Genomic DNA, 20,266 nt, shown 5'->3' with positions numbered 1-20,266 from the left:
TGTATACTCCATATTCATTGCCTTTATAAAGGTTACCTTTGCTAACTGAAGGAAGTCATAATCAAAGCAACTTATTAGAAATTCATGAGAGAATTACAAAGTAAACTAAATAAAACCATAATGCTGCGGTGATTTAAATTTTATGTTTTTATGTATAATAGTTAAATTATAATAAATCTTTTTTATTAAAGCATTTATGGAAACAAGTTTTTGATATTTAAGTAGAACAAAGAACTATGGTGACAAATGATAAAATCAAAGGCTTTTCGTGTATGTTTATAACGTTCGTCTTACACTGAGAAATTTTAATATTTTCTACGTTGGTTAAACTTTTTATCAACTTTATAACTATATATATGAAAAACGATTTCGTTTATAATTATCTTTTATAAAAAAGAATTTGTTTGCAAATATTTAATATACTATTCCATTTTATCTATTTAGAATGTCACAATAAAGTGCGTACTTTATAACTGCTTGTATTCTAATAAAAATTCTAAATTAAAAAAGACGAATAAGATAAACTTGAAAGAAACAACATCCCAAGACACAAATATATTTCAAACCTAAAATTGATTCTAATCAATTGACACAGGCAAAAATACAACAATACGGTACTTAAATAAGCATTGTCTATTCGTTTTCTGTGTGTTTTGGAAGGGGGTAGATATTGTGGACATCACGTTAATTTAGTCTTAGTTGCATTATTATTTCTATTAGTTGTTAGTGGCTTTAACTAGCTGTCAGTAGATGCGAGAACTCTCAGAGCTGTACTTAGTGTCTTTTTTTTTGTTGGGATATACAAGTACCCGACCACGTCCACTCTCTGGTTTTGTTATATGCATTTCTATTTGTATCAATCCGATAAGTTAAGCCTTTTTCAACAGATTTTCATAGTTCGTTCTCATATTGTACGGTAACACCGCTGTTAGGGGAGGGTTGAGATCCCACTAACATGTTTAACCGCGTCCCATTCTGTAAGTATGTGCCTATCAAACGACTAGAGCCTTTAAATCAGTGCTTGTCGTTTGTTGATGGGTTGCATATTTGTTTTTGAACATAAATTAGGCCGTTAGTTTTCACGTTTTCTCGTTTGAATTGTTTTACATTAGTCTTTTGTCATTGTGAGGCCTTTCATTGCTAACTATGCCATATAGGCTTTGCTCATAGTTTAAGGTCGTACGATGACCAATAGTTGTTAATTTTCTGTGTCATTTTGGTGTCTTGTGGAGACTTGTCTCATTGACAATCATACCAAATCTTCTTGTTTTAATTGCCTTTCAATAAAACGTTTCACGCTGCGAATAAAAAACAATGACATTCATGATAATTTACAAGAAAACATTATAAGGGGAATCACCTGAAGAATTTACTTGACGTATTGCAAAATTTTATATGAACAATTATAACATGACGTAGCATTCAATCAGTGGTAATTTAAAACAATGCTAACAACTTTAAATGATATATCTTTAAATGTCTTAAGTTAATCTTTCATATCAGTAATCTAATCTTACATTTATATTAATACAAGGGGTTGTTTACATGTTTACATGTTTACTGTTCGTCTTGGAAAACAGCGTCAGGAAGTTTTCAATATCTAAATTTATATATTAAATATTTTGCCAAGCGTTTATATATATTTGAAAATCAGAAAATCAGATATATTATTAGTTACATAGTGTGCTAGTGACCTAATACGGTATATATGGGGTCAGTAAATTCCATATGGGGTGAGAGCGAAGCTCGAATCCCCATATGGAATTTACTTACCCCATATATACCGTATTACGTCACTAGCACACTATGTAACGAATTTATCTTACCGACTATCTTAACGTGTGAAATTAAGACTAGTGATTCTCAAAATGATCAAGTCTTTAATACTGTTAGCATTAAGAAAATACTTCCATTGATCGTACAAAAACAGATGCCAACAATAACGACTTGTAAGGTTTAAATGTGTTTTATGAATTTATTTCAATCTTAATCATCAATTTCTTCGTCTGTTGGAACATTTAAGTTTTTTCTCAGTACCGTTTTGTTTTTATAAAGGGACATAACACCATTACTAACCGTGTATGAAATAAGCCCCGCCCCCTTCTTACCTAATATGGAATATAAAGGGACGTAACTCCACTACTAACCGTGTATGAGATAAACCCCGCCCCCCTACTGACCTAATATCAAATATACACGGTTTGCACGCGGACGCTTTTAACCAATCATATTCCTGGAAATGTATAGGAGGTAAGATAAATATATATATCTGATTTTCAAATATTATTATACATGGATATGGACTTGATTAACTAGGGGAAAAAGTCTTGCGGACAAATTTTACTACCAAACCACGGTTACAGTAAATTGTTACACTATTGTTTCAAACAGTGCAAATGATGGTACCTATTAAAACGTTAAAACCCGCTGCATGTGTCTGCACTTGTCCTAAGTCATGAATTCGATGTTTAGTAGTTGTCGATTGTTTATGTAGCTCACAAGTGTTTCTCGTTTCTCGTTTTTTATATATATATTAGACTGTTGGTTTTCCGATTTGAATGGTTCTACACAAAAAAAGTCATGTACATTTGTAATTGTTGGGCCTTTATATCTTGCTGGTTGGTGTGAGCCAAGACTCCGTGTTAAAGACCATAGTTTAACCTTTAATGGTTTACTTTAACAAATTGTGACTTAGATAAGAGAATGTTCTATAATTCCCTGACATAATCATATACTATGGTAATAGATTGTTCAGTTACGTAGCAATTTGCAAACGATTAGCTACATTTAAGTAATTATAATTATTATTACGAGATTTAAATTGAAAATTGACATTTTATTATATTAAACAAGATCTTCGTCTTCCTGTACGGGTTATTTAGATGATTTGTTATTGCTTGGTTTACGTCTAATGGCAGGCTTATGCATGACGAGAGCAATTACGTTTTAAATACAATAGGTAGGTCTTGCAATAGATCAACCGTGGGGTTTGGGGTAGCCCAGCAATAACTGACTACTTACAGAATCATCAAACGAATGGTACAGGAGATTTTATTTTGCACAGCGTTGACGGTATGAAATCAACTCTGAGGTTGATCTTCGATATTTAAGTGTAGGTTCCAACGACAATGTATAGGTTTGATTCTTTAATCTTGCTTTAGTATCTTCAAGAATTCTATGAAACTATGGTTTATTACACTTTTTGTATGATATTCTATACTACCGACTCTCTGTGTATTTTAATTGGAGTCCTTACCAGCCAAAAAAGCATATTGGCATATCTGGACTTTTGGCTGGTATGATGTAAAGATGTAAGATTACACAACTACGGCACACACAAAAAACGACGTTAAAATATGTTTTTGATTTTCAAAGCAAACAACGTGATATAAAAGGAGTTACATTAGTTCAAGGACTGGCTCGTACAGAGTCAGAAATGTTGTTTGGTATGACGACTTAATTTCCTGTGAACTTTTACTCTATTAGCTAGTACGTTAACAGTCCGATTCAGAGTGTCTTGTACAAAGCATGGTTTGAATGGTTTTCACTAGTTAATGTTTTGGGCCCTTTATAGCTTGCTGCTCAGTGTGATCCAAGATGTTGAAGACTGTACTATGACCTATAATGGTTTACTTTAAAAATTGTTACTTGTGTGGAGTTGTTTCCTTGACACTGATACTTGTTTTAGTCCCGAATATGCATTCAATTTGAAATTTTATTTGCTGGATTGTATAACATCTTAATTAATTTCCACTGAGCGAGAAAACAAAAATGGAAAGATTATAATGTATCAGAAGCATAACGTTGATAATATTTCACTTTGAATAAATAAAATGTTACTCATCTGAAGAAACATTTTCTTTTTGTATTTTATAAATTGAAAGGCAATATTAAACCTTGCGAATATCAGGACGCATTTTATTGATAATATTTAAATTGAATGTATATTTTTTAGTTTAAATGAATAACAAGTCTAGTGCGATACATGAATAAGCCAGATACATAATTGTGTTTATTCCCTTTAAACTTAAGATTTTTATAACGTATTTGTTAATATGACGTATTAGTCTGTCTATCACCTAACCCGGAAGAATAAGTATTCCAGTTAAAAAGAATTTCAAAATATTTTTAATCATTTAAGAACAAGTATTCATATGTCGTGTAGCTCTGAAATAGCTTTTAAACATTGAAGGCGGAATCTTTCAATTGATGGTCATTATTAAGGTTTGTTAATGTTTTTTTATCATGATTGAAACTTGATATATTTTATTTAAAGAATGAATTCATAAAATTAAGAAATAAAAAAGCTAATCGAAAGCAAAATATCTTCAGAACAAGCATGTCAGATTACATGCGTTTGATTTTCCTGGTTACAAACCTGTAATTAATGGTGTTAAAGGAGGTGGCAATGACTAGTTTGAGAAGAAAATTTGATGAGGGCGCTTTATGACCCTTAAATTTCATTGATTATAAAACACGTTCAATACAATGTATTAGACTAGATATTTTAAATCTCTCAAACAAATGCATACAAAAGTCATGTAAACAGATGCGCCATAATTGCATAACGCTTCCATCTACTTTACGATTTTTTGTATGTTTGTCTTAATATATTTAAAAAAAGTATAATGGATCATAGATAAAAACTTAATTAAGCAAACATCATCGTTAAGACACGATCGACTACAATGTATAAAGTCAAATTTTGCTGATGTAGGTAGTAGCCTGTTACTTTATACGAGTAATTGGCCAGTCCCTCAAATAAGGATTATCTTTACCATGTATTATATTTTGGGGGGAAAACTGAAGAAGAGAGAAATAAACTAAACAGATTAAACGATCAGCAATACAAGATCAACAAAACCAAGATTTTTGTCAATAATTATATTCACGTATACAATGTTGGAGAGGAGTGTCATTCGCTGAAAATGCACATAGACCAAGGTGAGCGACACATGCTCTTTAGAGCCTCTAGTTTGTCATGACATTATCAGTTTGTTTCGACTTATGAGTTTGAATGCCTCTTTAATAGCTTTTGCCTCTCTTTTAATGGCTCCAGAACATACAAATTACGTAACATCAGACATTCGGTATGTCTTACTCTAAGTCAGAAGTATCGGTAAGGGTTTTCGGAATTTTTCTATTGTTTTTTTTTTGCCTATTGATATACGTCTGTCGGTTAAAAAACATAAGTTAAAATTAATCTGTAGTTTTATAGGATACGTTAACTGGGGTTCTCCCTTGATGAGTACATTTTTTTCTTCACAGTTGATTACAAAATCATATGAGTCACTTAGATAGTAAAGAATTATAAAACAGATTCTTTTTACAGTATCAAAATGGTCGAAATCGAAGCGTTAAACTTATTACGACAGCGAAAAGAGGCGCTTAAAAAATTACCAAATCCCGCCGACCAAAACATATCATTTGAGAAGTATGAAGAAACCGTATCAAGGACTATGAGAAAGACACAGACAGATATAGAAACAGTTTCAAAGTATGCAACAGAAATTATAGAAGAACTCGAAAATGTCAGAGAATTGGTGAAAAATTGTAGCATCAAAATTGGTGAACATCTACAAGAATTGATGAAAAAGAATTTGATAAAAAGTACGTTATCTTACAGAATGCATTTAATCGATTGTTTTAATGTGAAGGTTCATTACAATTACTATTTTAGAATAAAAGTTAGATATGATCCTGGTAAATATATTTTACTGTCAAGATCTTGTTTTGGCATAAACTGGTCAATATTCGTAAGTGCTGGCCATGTTTTCAAAGAGTCAAATATCTTATTTTTCAAGATGAAGATTTGATTAATTCATATGTCAATTGAATGTAAATTTAAACGCTAACGATGGATAATTTTCTTTAGGTTTACTCAAGATTCGGCTTTTTTGTCGATAGTTTTATTTTGAGGGTGTGTGGTTTGTTGGGATTGGGGTGTTCTGCAGGTGGGTTTTTTTTTTATGATAGAGTTGAATTTGCAATTTCAAAACGAAATTGCTGCCTTTTTAAATATCCATTACTGCGGGTATTTGCAAGTAAACAATGTACCCGAATTGATTAATTCGGTGACAAAAAAAATATCTTCTATAAACCTGTAATTGTACTTATCCCATGATACTATTTCACGTTTGATAAATAATGTTACACAGTCAGGTGTATATTCTTTTATTCTTTATGCACATTTCAGAGAACATTTTTACGCTTGTTTTATGAAACACTTATGATATACATTGTAGTAATTACAAAAGCAATGTATGACATACAGTTCGTTTTTATTCCTTTGATAATCCTATCCTGATGATGAACTATGATAATATATAATTTGAATTGTTAGTATGCTACCACTAACGTGATGTGGGTTTTTTTTAAATTTAAATCTATCTGTATTTGTTTTAATTTTTTTGCAGTTTATTTTATAACATTCTTTTGCAGTTGAATTTTCACCACAAGGAAGGCCGCTGAATAGGTAAACTTTACACCATAAAATGACATATCAGAGTAGTGTTAGTATAAAGATAGGTGATAAACGTCATTAAGACAGCAACTGACTAAAACACACAAATTCACATTTAATAGAACATCGTTGCAAAATTAGCAATGCATAGATACAAGCTAAGAAAACGCTAGGCGGTATGATGGTCAATGTGATAACTATCTATCAGTGTCCGAATAACCTGGATAAAAAATACCATACGGCCTTCTAATAACACTTTATACATGAGCCTAAGTATTTAAAACATTCTGCAAAATCGCCTCTGATATCTGGACAAGTGGTAGCGCTCCATATACGTTTGGGAGATCGACGGTGCGATCCCCGTCCATACCAACACTTTCTCTTCGGCGAATTTTTCCTCAGCAGGCAGCATGTTATAGTAAAATCAAAGACTGGTTAAATTGGTGTCCAGTTAAAGTGGATTGCCTTCCTGCGGACTGTAACCTTTTTAACTAGCATGTTGAAAGTCCTGTACAGCGTGTAAGTCTGGTTCAATCCAGGTTCATTTGCTCACCACAGGTTTTTGTCCTAAATAGGTATTTGAATTGCTGCGTAAAATTAAACGGCTGTCCATCAGCATATTTAATTCAAAAAAAATTTTTTAAATGCCAATGTAAAGTTAAACTATTTTTATGCTGTGCTTGATATATCATACCCTAGTTTTGCATGTTTTATTCCAAATAGGGATGATATTGATATGAAAAAACTAGAACAAGTTCAAACCGTGCAGAGACTTGCAAAACAACAACAAGAACTTATGGAGTTCATTGCGAAAACAGAACAACTAGTTTTGAAGATTGAAAGTAATGCAGCTTTGTCATTTTCCGATTTTACTGGTGTGTCAAGTCAAATGAAACAATGGTGTGATGGATTAGAAACATTAGAAGAACAGAAGAAAAGAAAAAGAGAAGAAAAGGAAGCAGAAGAAACCCGTAAAAGAGAAAAAGAAGACGCAGAACGGAAAAAAGTAGAAGAGGAAGAACGAAAAAAGAAAGAACAAGAGGAAGCTGAGAAACAAAGAAAAGAACAAGAAGAACGAGAAGCTGAGGAAAAAAGAAGAAAGCAAGAAGAGGAAAAGAAAAAAAGAGATTGGAAGAACTGGCCACCATTCATGTAATTTTGCTTCATTTATTACTTTGTATGAATATAAATCAGTTCAGTAAAAGTCTTCCTTTCAGCAGTTATTTCTTACATGGTAATAAAGGTCAAGTAGTTTGTACTAAGAGAAACAAAAGCAAAACACCGAATGACATAGATTTAAATATTATGAATTCAACAATATTCAATGGTACAAACAAATAATGAAACCATGATCTTTTAATCAGTTTGATTTAGGTCTGGAGCTGGAATTTCAGTAACTGCTAGTAGTCCTTTGTTAATTTATAATCATTGTCATTTTGCGTAGTTTCTTATGTTACCTATTCTGAAATCGAACATGGACTTCTTTCGCTGTGCGTATTTCTGTTTGTTTGTTTATTCTCCATTGGATATATACATATAAGGAGGATTTAGATCTCAAAAAACATGTTTTACCCCGCCTTTTTTGTCGAAGCTTCTGGTCTGGTTTGTTTTGAATGATTTTTAAATTTAGTGCTTTAAAATTCAGTGTGCTGTCCATATTTACTGAATCAGTACACATTAATTGTTGGCCAGCTGAAGCCCGCCTCCGGGTGTGAGATATGTCGCTGTCTTGAAGACTCATTGGAGGCCTTTAGTTGTTTGCTGCTGTTGAGTCGGGTTATTGTCTCTTTTAAAACCCAATCCTAGTTTCCATTCTAAGTTTTATCAAATTAGCAAGCTATCAGCAGCTTCGATTCTTAGTCTTTACAAATTGTGACTATATTTAACTAATACTTTCAAATATGTATGCTTGTGTGCTTATTCTTTGTTGTTCTTAATATTAATCATATGCAAATTTCATCCATTTATTTAGATATTACAATCCAAGAAAAAACAAGTTTAGTCAGGATATCTGCTGTGTCATTTATACAATGCCTGATGGAACTGATGCTAGTTATTTTAGCTGTCAAGGATCAGATGCTGTAGAAGATCTAGATAAATGTTTGGAAACCAATGACGAGCAAGTTATATCCTCTGTTATCACAATTCAACCGCAAAAGGTCAAAAAGATGTTTGAGGTATACTTCATCAGTAACTGTTTCATACTATAAATGTATTTATAAAATGTAATTCGAACTGTGTAGTTATAATGACACTTCGCAAATGTTTGGTTCAAAATATAAAAAAGAAGATGTGGTATGATTGCCAATGAGACAACTATCCACAAAAGACTTTACTAACATTTTTTAAATGTCTACACAAAATCACTACGTACATACCCTGCGGGAAGAATATGCACTTATGCGATATGATCTGTTACCCTCATTGAAATCAAATGCCCTTTAATCAAAGTCAAGGTTTAAATCGATTGAATGTTCAAAAATTAAATACACATCTCTGTATTTAACTTTAAAAATGTAACTACTAAAACTATTGTACTGACAAGCTTACATTTTAGTTGCCAATGCGTGTGTATGTGCCAATTGTATCACATGATCAGAGCCTACTTCCAACACTCAAGTTATCAATTAATGGTCAGAAATGGAGATCAGGAAAATCCCTTCCAGAAATCCAACTGCCAAAAGTGACAGTAAGTGAGACAAAGACTTTGACCACGTTGTGTAATTAGAATATTACATTGAATGTATATTTATACATTCCACAACAACCAATTGTTTACCATTTCAAACAGCTATTGTTTTATAAATCTCGAGAGCTTCGAGCATTTTTACAAATGTTTTTTTATACAATGTGGTTATATTCAAGTGTTATTATGAGAAGCGAGGTTCACTTAGCTTTTCCTATTCTAAGTTTATACCCCCTTTTTCATATCTAATGTAGTATCACTTAGTAAGTTACGCAACGGATATTATATTTGCGCCGAACATTATATAATACCAACAATTTAAAAAACAAAAAATCATGTTTTTTTCATATTCAACAAATTAAGCAAGAAATAACAGAGTTATTCATTCAAACACTATAAAAAAAGTGAAATGTTTCAATTTATTCAACATATTTAGTTTCTTTATGCAGAATCTTTTCCCTGTATGAAGTATCATTTCACTAAACTATATTGCTCTTTTGTTAAAATGATACTACAAACAAACACAAATATCGATTCAGACTGCAAGTGCGAAGTTGATGGTGTAACTAATCAACATAAATGATACTGGACATCAAAATCTATAAACTGTATATAGCAATCGAACTTTTCCATGTTACCTTGCAAAACATGTTCAGTAATATTAAATGGAATTTCTTTCGAAATCTGATATGTGGTGCAACTGTGGTCAATATTTTGTCGTTACATTTTCTAGACGTACTGTCATTATTTGTTATCATTTTTTTTTTTAAACTAGGGTGTTTCCTTTGTTGGAGTTGAAATACCCGTCAAACAATTTGAGAACATTCAATGTGTTGCTGTTGCTCGACAAAAACGTCATGAAATCGAAGTTGACGAAAAAGGAAAAGTGTTTGAACCAGAAGTTGACAGAAATATCAAAGTAAAGTTTCCACAGAGAGCGTTTGCTGGGAAAACTGTTGTTGCTACAAAGGTAATATTATAAAAAAACTAATATGAAAAGAAAAACATTGTTTCAAACACAAAATTGATGGCTGCGCAATGATACTGTTAAGGTAAATACATCTATGTGAGTCTTAACCAAATAGGAAAATGAAATAATAAAGAAGGAATAAGAATCACCAGGGCTTGTAAAAGCTACAAGTAATATGGAATATGTATCACAGAAGTAGAAAACATCTTTTGCAACAAGATTTCTTGAAGAATTGATAAAACAGCTAGGACTATTTTTGTATAAACAGAGAAACTGTTTTAGAAATATATCCTAGTTTTCATCCTGTTAACACGATTTACCAAAATAGACCTACAAGCATTGGTAAAATGAAGATTCTACTGACGACAAAAGTATTCCACCGTTCACAATTTATATAGTTAGTTAGTCGAGTATTTATACAATGGCATATACATTATTCTTTCAATGATCTTGTTTAATGACAACCTTGGCGTTCTGTGTCATACTATAGAAAATTAGGGGTTATAGATTTAATGAAAATTATCTATCGAATTACTATGACACCATACTTAAGACAGTATTTTTCAGTTCATTTGTACATCATGACAGTAGATGCTCGGATATTTTCTATTTCACAATGTTCATACACAAAGAAGATTCAAAGCGCTTCTACTCCTCGGCTAGTTTTCTTTTGTAAATTGATATGGTTTTGAAGAGGATTTTGAAAACTATATCAAATAAAAAAATCTATTCAGTATGTTTAACAATATATTTTAGTATTATAGATTTTTATATTCTGAATGTAATGCAGCAGTTGGCATTATATGTTATCATTGAAGCCAGACATTAATTAAGTATAACTATGTGTTGTATTTTTCAAGGCAGTACCATGGACCCATGCGGACATTAAAAATGCCTCAAAGAAGCACAAAGAGTTGCAAAATATTAAAACAGCTGGTTCTTATATAGATATATCATGCGAAAATACCACGAAGGAAGATTCTGATTTAGAGATGTATGATTTTGGATGGGTTGGTAAGTGTGCAAGACGCTTTAACAACACTAACTCATCCTACTAATCTTGTTCTTGATCTTCTTCTTCTTGTTTTGTTCTTTTCCTTGTTCTTGTCATTGCTCTTGTCATTTTTCTTGTTCTTTTTCTTGTTGTTGTATCCGTTCTTCTTCTTTCACAAGGGCTTGTTATATCACAAATGCCTACAGAAACAAAAAAGTAATAATTATTTCTTTCTGTTATCCAGTTGACTTCCTCTTCTTCCTCTTTCAGGTGGGCTAGTTATATCATAAATGCCTACAAAAACATTATAAAGAAATTAATAATTATATCTTTATATTATCCAGTTGACAAAAATATAAACAAGAATCAGTCTGTCAACCAAGAAACTCTGAACAGATGTAGCAGATGGGTAGTGAACAATTTGAACCCTGATGAAAATGCATTGCAGTTGGATGATGTCTTTGATAGTGACTTTGTTGATGACCTGAAGGTTTGTTGAAAAATTTATTCATGAACTACAGTTCGATAATATATATAATGCAATTCATTTATGCAATCATTAATAAATAAACATAGTGTAAATACTAATTAGTGTATATAAATAGTGAAGAATCTGATGTTCAATAGTTTTCGTTTGCTGATGTATTTTTTTAGTTCTCGATTTTATATTGATTATACCGATGTTTTTTTAGTTTGAATGGTTTTTCATTAGTAATTGTGAATCCCTTTCTAGCTTGCGTTTCGGTGTGAACCTATTATATATAGTAAGATCCGTTTTGAAGGTCGTACTTTGACCTATAATTAATCACTTTTTTACAAATTGTGACTTAGATTGAGAGTTGTCATATTGGCACTCATTCCATTATTCTTATATCAATGAACCAAAAACAGAATTGGAAATAAGTATTATACACAAATGGAGAAACAACGCTAATTATATAATCCGAATCTTCAAAACTATACACACAATAAAATATACAAACGATTTCTTGTTGTATGATACACATACATAATTATGTGTTTAAAGAATGATAGTTTTATATATATGCTGGCAAATAATATGCGTATGTATATACTACTCTCATGTATAAACAGGTAAATGATATTCTGATTTGCAGACAAAGGAGACAGATGGGGACAAGAATCGTCTGATTCTACGTCATTTGCACGATTCTGATGCTGATAGCGATTTCGATAACTTTTTAGTCGGATTGAAATCTACTCAACCAAATGTAGCAAACAGAATAACTTCTGTAAAAAATCAAGTCAAGCTGTCTAGAAAAACTACAGACACGGACGCAGAGGACAACTTTGCTAGTGATTTTGATCCAGGTGTGGTGATTTAAAATATATACAACAGTTTCAGACAGTAATTATATAAGCTCAAGTTACATATACGTGTTTGACATGTTTTGAATACAATATTTGATAAAAGTTAAACATTTGTCATGTGTTCGTTTAGATATTGATCGCGAGCTTTAAATGTTTTGATAATCTAAAATGACGCATCGAACTTGTTGTATTTTTATAGATAAACAAATAATTGAACATCGTTGAAGACCGAATTTACGGTATTAGGTCCACAATAATTTAAATTTCAAATCGAAAAGAAGTATTCAAACGTACGTGTTATTTGATAACAGTATAATTGTACTATGAGAAACAACATGTACTGCACTTGTATACTCATAATTACATACCTAAGTAGTCAGTGTTGAGGTTCCGAAATAAAAAGAAATTTGTTTATTTGTCATATTGGTAAATGACTAAACAAGTAAAACTGTACTAAAATCGCATTTATCTTAATATCAATGCATGAAATTGGGTTCATTGTTTAACCCTTAAGTAAGCAGGGTGAACATGCATTTTATTTCTTACGCCTATTAGTCCGTCCATCTATATCTATAGCTATTTGTCGCCCCAAATACATTGACTTATTATTTGTATAGAAGTCTTTGTAAATCTTGATGTGGATTTTCAAATACCAAAGCAAAGGATTTGTTTGATGTAAAACATATAAAAAAAATGGGGTCATTTTAAGTTTTGATTTAAACTAATATAATACAATATTCAATATGACATCAACATGACATCCACATATTTTATTATCCATACTAAAAGGCGACTCCTTGTAAAGTATTTTGATGAGTTTGATGTACTTTAGAAAATATGAAAAGGGGAATATTCATGACAAAAGCCGAATGGTGAACATATTTCATACAGTAATATTTGCAATCGTTATCTGGCTTTTATATATGTATGCGTTTTAGCCCTTTACAAATGTGTATAAATGTATTCGTTCATTAAATTTCATTAGTTTAAAATAACTGATAACCATTGTTTGGGATAGCAAATGCATTTGTTATAAGATCATTTGAATTGATTTCGGCGGTTCCGATCACACCAAAACGTTGAATGGGTTTGCACACAACTGACAATATTTCTGAAAAGTCTTTAACATGGCCTTTCTCTCTCGTGGCATTTCATTCGATGCACGATATATACCAGCTCAATCCAACTGAGGAATAAATATAACTTAGAAAGTAGTTTAGTGTCTATTTGAGTTCCCTTTAGTCACCAAGAAATATTTTATAAGTTATTTTCTCAGTAGTAAAACACTTTTTGTTTTATAGTTTTCTATAAGTCTTACACATTTTCAACAGAAAATTTGAATGTAAATATATTTTTTCTAAATCCTTTTGGTCAACTTAAACAGCAAGACTTTTAATTTTGTTTGTTGTTGACATATGTCAGTTTCAATGGGTGTTTCATTATATGTTTTGATGCTTTACGTTGCAATCACAGCAATGCTTCCTGGTAGATAATAACGCTCACATATAACTATACAGGGACATGTTGTTTATTTTATACCATATTTCAAATACAAGATAATGTAGAAATAGATTGCATTTGCATTTAATCCACCATTTTCTACATTTGAAAATGCATGTACCAAGTCAGGAATATGACAGTTCTTGTCTATTCGTTTTTGTTGCGTTTTGTTATTTGATTTTGCCATGTGATTATGGACTTTCCGAATTGATTTTCCTCTGAGTTCAGTATTTTTGTGATTTCACTTTTGAATAATGTGATGTTCGATGTTTTTATTTTGATAGATTTTGAAAAGAAGGAGGGTACCATTTGTGTAGTTTCAAAGTTGACCGGAAAGAGTTGGGAAATTGTACCTATAGAGGCATCTGAAGAACATCCAAAAGCAAGGTTCCTTAAACTACCGTCCGGAAATGATAAATATCAGTGAGTGCTACATCAGCTTTTCATAAAAGGATTTTAAAACGACAAATAACAGATCACACATAAATATAAATCGTTAGTCAAATAATTAATGAGTGGTATTTAGTTACTCTAATCGAATTGGTTAATCCGTTTTAACTCATAAATATATTTTTTTGAGATATCTTAATTGCCATATAAGAACGTATGAGAGATATTTCTCTAAGGAATAAAAAGAAATAGCAATTTTGAATGACAAAGATGTTATATTTACTTTATTATTATGTTTCTATAGAGTTTTAGGTCTAGTTGTTCCAGATAACATGTCAGACGAAGATATTTGCAGAGCAGCTGAAATACTAGAAGGATTAAACTGTGTCACCAATGTGTCAGTTATATGTCGTCAAAAGCATTCAAATCCTCATGAAGTGATTATTGAATGTGTTAAATCTGAAAATGTAGAAACCACAATGCAGCACTTGGATTATATTGGTTATAATGATGGACCAGCTGAGGGTGCAGAGTTTGGTGTTGTTGATGGAGAAGAGATCGAAATAAAGTTTGAATCAAATCTTTATCTAGAGCGTCTTAAACATTCACTTCTGAAGATAAAATTTTATAAGCATCTCCCTTCTAGCAGATATTCCGAACACCTAGTAGTCGTCAGCAAGGCAGAGCAAGGAGAAGACAGCAACTACCATGGATATCTGAAGTACAGTGTACCTCCGGGTCGTTTGTCCCTACCAAGGTCAGGGTCACTTGTTGTGTATGTTCCAAGGGTAAGCTACATGTTACGTTATGTGCATTCAAATCAATTTATTTTAACAACAAATGTATAATTAAATGAAAATGTTTACCAAAATGTGAAGAAATGTTTACATGTTATGCTGTTATTGAAATGATAGAAAATACATCTATACATACATGTATCTCATAATGTATGCATAAATGCATATATTTACGATCACATTGATATTTTGTTGTTTGTTGAATGTCTGGAAGTACCTATCAGCCACGTTTGCCTATTCTCCCGGACCGAACACATCGTGTTTCTGCAGTATAGAATATGACAAACTCTATAATATTCTCTGGCTCTTATGTAGGGTGGGTGCTTCATCATGGGTCCTGATCCAATCCTTCATGTTGTAATAAGCTTTGACTACCGATCTAGTCAGTATTTCTTTTAAGTCCCGATGTCTACTATACGCCATCATTGGTGGTTTTGGAAATATCTCCCTTTTAATTTCTTTTGAATGCACCAGCATGTATTTATATTTTTCAATAATTTCATTGGTACCTTCGAATGCTCTAATATCCCAAATTTCTGGGCTTCATTTACTTCCAATACTAGCGCCTATTTCTGTTCAAAATAACGGTAATTAAATTCCAAAAAATATTTTTCAATACTGTAGATACTTACGATTTAATTGTTTCACAGCTAGTTTATTTTATCGGATAATCTGTTTTACTGCAGTGTTATACTAGTAAGCCCGTTCAACAGAATGAATTACTTCATTAAACTTCATGTTTGTATACTTGCTGGTGCAGTTAAAATAAATTAAAACGGAGCTATTTCAAAAACCACCAACGGTGGCGTATAGTAGACATCGAAACTTAAAAGAAATACTGACTAGATCGGTAGTCAAAGCTTATAAGTACAACATAACGGATTGGGTCAGGACCCCTGATAAAGGACCGACCTTCATATGAGCCACGGAATATTATAGACTTTGTCTTATTCTGTACTGCAGAAACACGATGTGTTGGGTCCTGAAGAAAAGACAAACGTGGCTGATAGGTACTTCCAGACATTCAACATGTACAATATCGTTTCCCTTAAACCAGAAATTTGCAATGTTTTTTTGAGAGCCTTACCGTGAATTTGAAAAAAGCACGATTGTTTGAATGTAAGAATATTCAGTCTTGAATGATATTACTATATCTTAAGTTCACTCTTCACTTTGCATTCTGTATCATAGTATAAACGATAAGATTTTGTGTTATGAGTGCTTGTCATGTTGCTTTATTTGCAGCATAGGTTTGAACCATCAAACGTTTTAATACAATTATTTGTATTACTTCTGTCATTATGAACAATAATGTTTTATGAACATGCTGTGTTTACTTTTAATTTACTAGCCTCTGGATGAAATAATTGGCAACTTTCCATATACTCTTGATGTACCAGGTATGCATATGTTAATTAAAAAAATCATATCTATTCACATTAGAAAGCATAATTACTCCGGGAGAGTATGAGTTTGATACTTTGGTCTAAATGAGCATTTATTGACAAGTCAAATACATTTCGAATTTTTTAACGATAAAGTTTCACAACTTGCAAAGGTAAAATTGATAATGGTAATGGGGAAAGTGTCAAAGAGGAAACAACCCAAACGAAAAAAACAACAGAAAACAGCTGAAAATCAGCATGTGGTCTTCACCATATCAGCTGTAACTAAAACAAAAAAAATGTTTCGGAGTAAATGGACATGAAACTGAGGGAAAAAAATATCCAAGACTAACAAAGGCTAGAGGATATTTAATTGGACAGTCGCAAAAATTAAGTGGAGTTGAATATGTTTATTGAGATCTCAACCCTCTCCTGATACCTGTTTAGAAATTTAGAAAACAACAAACACACAGCAATAAGCACAGGCAAATGCAGTGTATAGAAGTAGGTGTCCGATATCAGAAAGGCTAACAAAAGAAACTGGTCATAATTGCAATGATACATACATTAACAAAAGACTACCAGCAGTAACAGACATGCCAGCTTCAGACCTTAATAAAACTGATTGCAAGATTATTTCTGCATCATATATAATCAGGCAATATCTTTCATTAGGGGTTTAGTATCGTACCATCATTACATATATGGGGAGAACATAACCTGTATCATGCCAACAAAATCTTTTTAGTAACAATCTACAGTGGTCTTGTGTGTAAAACAAAATGTATTATTGAAAAATATTTTTTCTAATTCTACCACCCAAATTATATAGCCTAAATTGGTTGTTATTTGTCTTTTTGACGTCTTGTATGCTGATCATTTTACTGCTGATGGGGTTTTTTTTCTCGTCTAATGATTTATCCCCTTTGTATTTCAAAAATATCCAAAAATAAATTCAAAACAAGTTTATGGTTTTCTTTGACTGCATAAAACAAGTTGTTAATTAGCTTGCCTGTATGACGTATAAAACATGTGAAATGTTCAATTCATGTTTTGCAGTTAAAGCACTTGCTAAGTTTATCGCTTGGCAGTTAACACGTACAAATTTCAATTCAACAAAATGGGTAAGACTTGGCGGATTTTTAACTAACTGTGACTCCCATCTGTATCATCAAATCGTTAAACATATTGACGAAGAAGCAACGAAAGCACCACAACGAGAGAGATGCGAGCACTTCATTTTATATTGGGCAAATCATCATGCACCGATAGAATCAGATAGGGTAAGATTGATGTACACATGTTAATTAATAAGTCTATATTCATATAGAGTAGTATATTGTGACAAGAGTTTAAAATGTTTAATTGTATAATGAAAATTTGACAAATATATGTAACGATCAAAATATTACATATTCATAATTTTAATATTTACAGCTTTTCTTGCCACTAAAATAGAAAAGGTACGGTTGCTTTATTCACTTTCAGTTATCAGTGATAATGCAAATTATTTACATTCCCACCTTCTCCTGCATACTGTGTAATAATATTTATTTTGTTAACGCCAATTCCTACCCAATTGACTATATCATAGCGATCTAGGATTTCTTTTGGAAGAAGCGAGATGTAAACCAAGATCAAACACTGACGATAGGCATGTAGACTTGCAAAAAAATGCCCTTAAATATCAGAGTCGAACACACTTTGCTCGAGCACTGGATTTTTGTCACACAACACAATAAAGACACGCTCATATTACAATCTAGAAACATTTTGACTAGAGCTGAAAAAAGAACCATTGACATTTTCATAGAGTGATGAATTGCAACACCTAAAAGAAAAAATATATCTTGACCCAATATAGTATTTTTATGGGTATGATCTTCCTTTCTTTAAAGATCAGCAAACACAGTTTGATATTTGTATGTGATGTCATCAGACATGATTGTTTTTAACTGATATCATAATAGCAATATAAGCGTACAGTAAAACAATTTGAAGTCATAAGTAAATTTTGATCATGTACATAGATCAAGCGATAAAATATAAGTATTCGAGAAAAATATGTAAAAACAATATAAGAACTATTTAAAACTCTATAGTATGGTGAACACTGTAGGTCATTCCTGTTGCTTTGTTTTAGATTGAGGAGATAATAGCGTCTCATCATGATCCAAGTTTGGAATCAGAAGCGCATCAGTTTATCAAACCATACCTTCCTGGAAAAGGTATTCACATAATTTAGCATTATCAGACTGAAAGAAAATTTTAGTGTCTTTGTGTAATTTTAAGGCTTTGAATGTTCAAACTTTGCAACTAAAAACATGTGTTTGTCTTTAAGTTGGTATCGTTACATTTTTCAATTGCATTGATTATGCATGTTCTTATGAATGCATTTTCAAATATACACATGTAATCACATAAGAAGAACCCAATGATATAGTCAGACAGTTGAACCTATTTTATAAACTTCTGTGTAATCGCATCACAGACATACAGTTATTTTATTGTTCGCTATACGCACATTTCGTCTTCACAAGGTTAACTGGGAGACATAAGAACAATGACTTAATGCATAATGATTTAAGTTATGAACTGTTCAATTTAATATAGAATTCGCATTTGATTTAAAGCTTCGATCGAGTGACCGGCGTTGCAATAAACGATATGTCGCTATTTCTCGATATATTTTGTTTATTAAATTCTTGGTACATATGGTACACACCGTCCTTTTGTTGCTGGTATAAACTTGCATGTATTTTCAAATTGCAGGAATGTTTTCAAACGACAGCTTGGAGAAAATGTCATTTGCAATAGCTGGAGAATGGGAAACAATGGCAAAAAATCTTGGTTTTACAAATGACGAAATCAATAAAATCAAAAATAGTCAACCAGGAGCTGTTAAACAGACACTTCGAATGTTAGATTTGTGGCGATTGTCGGATAGCGCAATACAGAGAGGCACGGATCTTGTGAAAAATTTCCACGAAACAGCCAAGTCAGCACAATGTGGTGCAAAATTGCTAAACATAATATCTAAAAATGTAAATTGATAGCACGAAGCATATAACGCAATAACCCCTAAAATATATAGTACATAGTTATACATATATCATATATAACTGATTGCATATGATTGTAGTTGAAAGCTGTTTACAAATTTTCAAATTATACTAGTTCATATTTAGCGTCTTAGTTACGGTGTAAGTGATGTTATCAATAAGTGTTTATAAAACTTAAAATTTTTGAAATACTTAGACTTTTGTACCTCAGGAAATTAATTACCTAAGCTGTGTTTTGACAAAATTTTAAGGACTGTTTGGTCCTCAATGCTCTTCAACGTCGTACGTTTGTTTGTCTTTAGAACTAACTGTCATTCGGGCGTCTCTGACGAGTCTTTGTTAGATGAAATGCGCTTGTGGTGCAAATACAAAATTGCAATCCTGGTATCTATGCTTAGTTTATTAATAAGTATTGTGTTGACTATAATAAAAAAAATTAAAAGCAAACTAAAACAATCACGAAGCTTTCTTAATTACCCAACTGCGAACTTTCCATTGCTCTTTAACAACATTCGAGCAGCGCCTGCATATGGTGCATATATCTCCCAACTGAAACGATATTCCAGGACTTGTTTTTTTGTACATGATTTCCTTGATAGATGGATGCTGGTTACACGAAAGCTATTAAACCATGTGTTCCAGGAATTTTCCCTTCGTTTTTTTTAGGGCGCCGTTACGAGTTGGTTG

At 32.0% G+C, this 20,266-nt stretch overlaps 1 protein-coding gene across 1 annotated transcript; it reads left to right on the top strand.

Moving 5' to 3' along the window:
* Positions 1 to 4,057: 4,057 nt before the first annotated feature.
* LOC139523435 (uncharacterized) lies at positions 4,058 to 20,035 on the top strand. The gene is made up of 16 exons (XM_071317480.1): positions 4,058 to 4,224; positions 5,333 to 5,610; positions 6,442 to 6,475; positions 7,187 to 7,615; positions 8,436 to 8,640; positions 9,021 to 9,152; positions 9,925 to 10,119; positions 10,980 to 11,133; positions 11,458 to 11,603; positions 12,232 to 12,445; positions 14,230 to 14,368; positions 14,640 to 15,123; positions 16,484 to 16,532; positions 17,577 to 17,800; positions 18,661 to 18,745; positions 19,290 to 20,035. Exons 2-16 carry the CDS (start codon positions 5,340 to 5,342, stop codon positions 19,568 to 19,570), a joined length of 3,042 nt encoding a protein of 1,013 aa, XP_071173581.1. The 5' UTR covers positions 4,058 to 4,224; positions 5,333 to 5,339; the 3' UTR covers positions 19,571 to 20,035.
* Positions 20,036 to 20,266: the final 231 nt, after the last annotated feature.

The sequence above is a fragment of the Mytilus edulis genome, chromosome 5 (genome assembly GCF_963676685.1).
Source record: "Mytilus edulis chromosome 5, xbMytEdul2.2, whole genome shotgun sequence".
Taxonomy (NCBI): Eukaryota; Metazoa; Mollusca; class Bivalvia; order Mytilida; family Mytilidae; genus Mytilus; species Mytilus edulis.
Note: the sequence above shows the minus strand (reverse complement) of the source record. Positions and strands in the feature narration are given on the sequence as shown.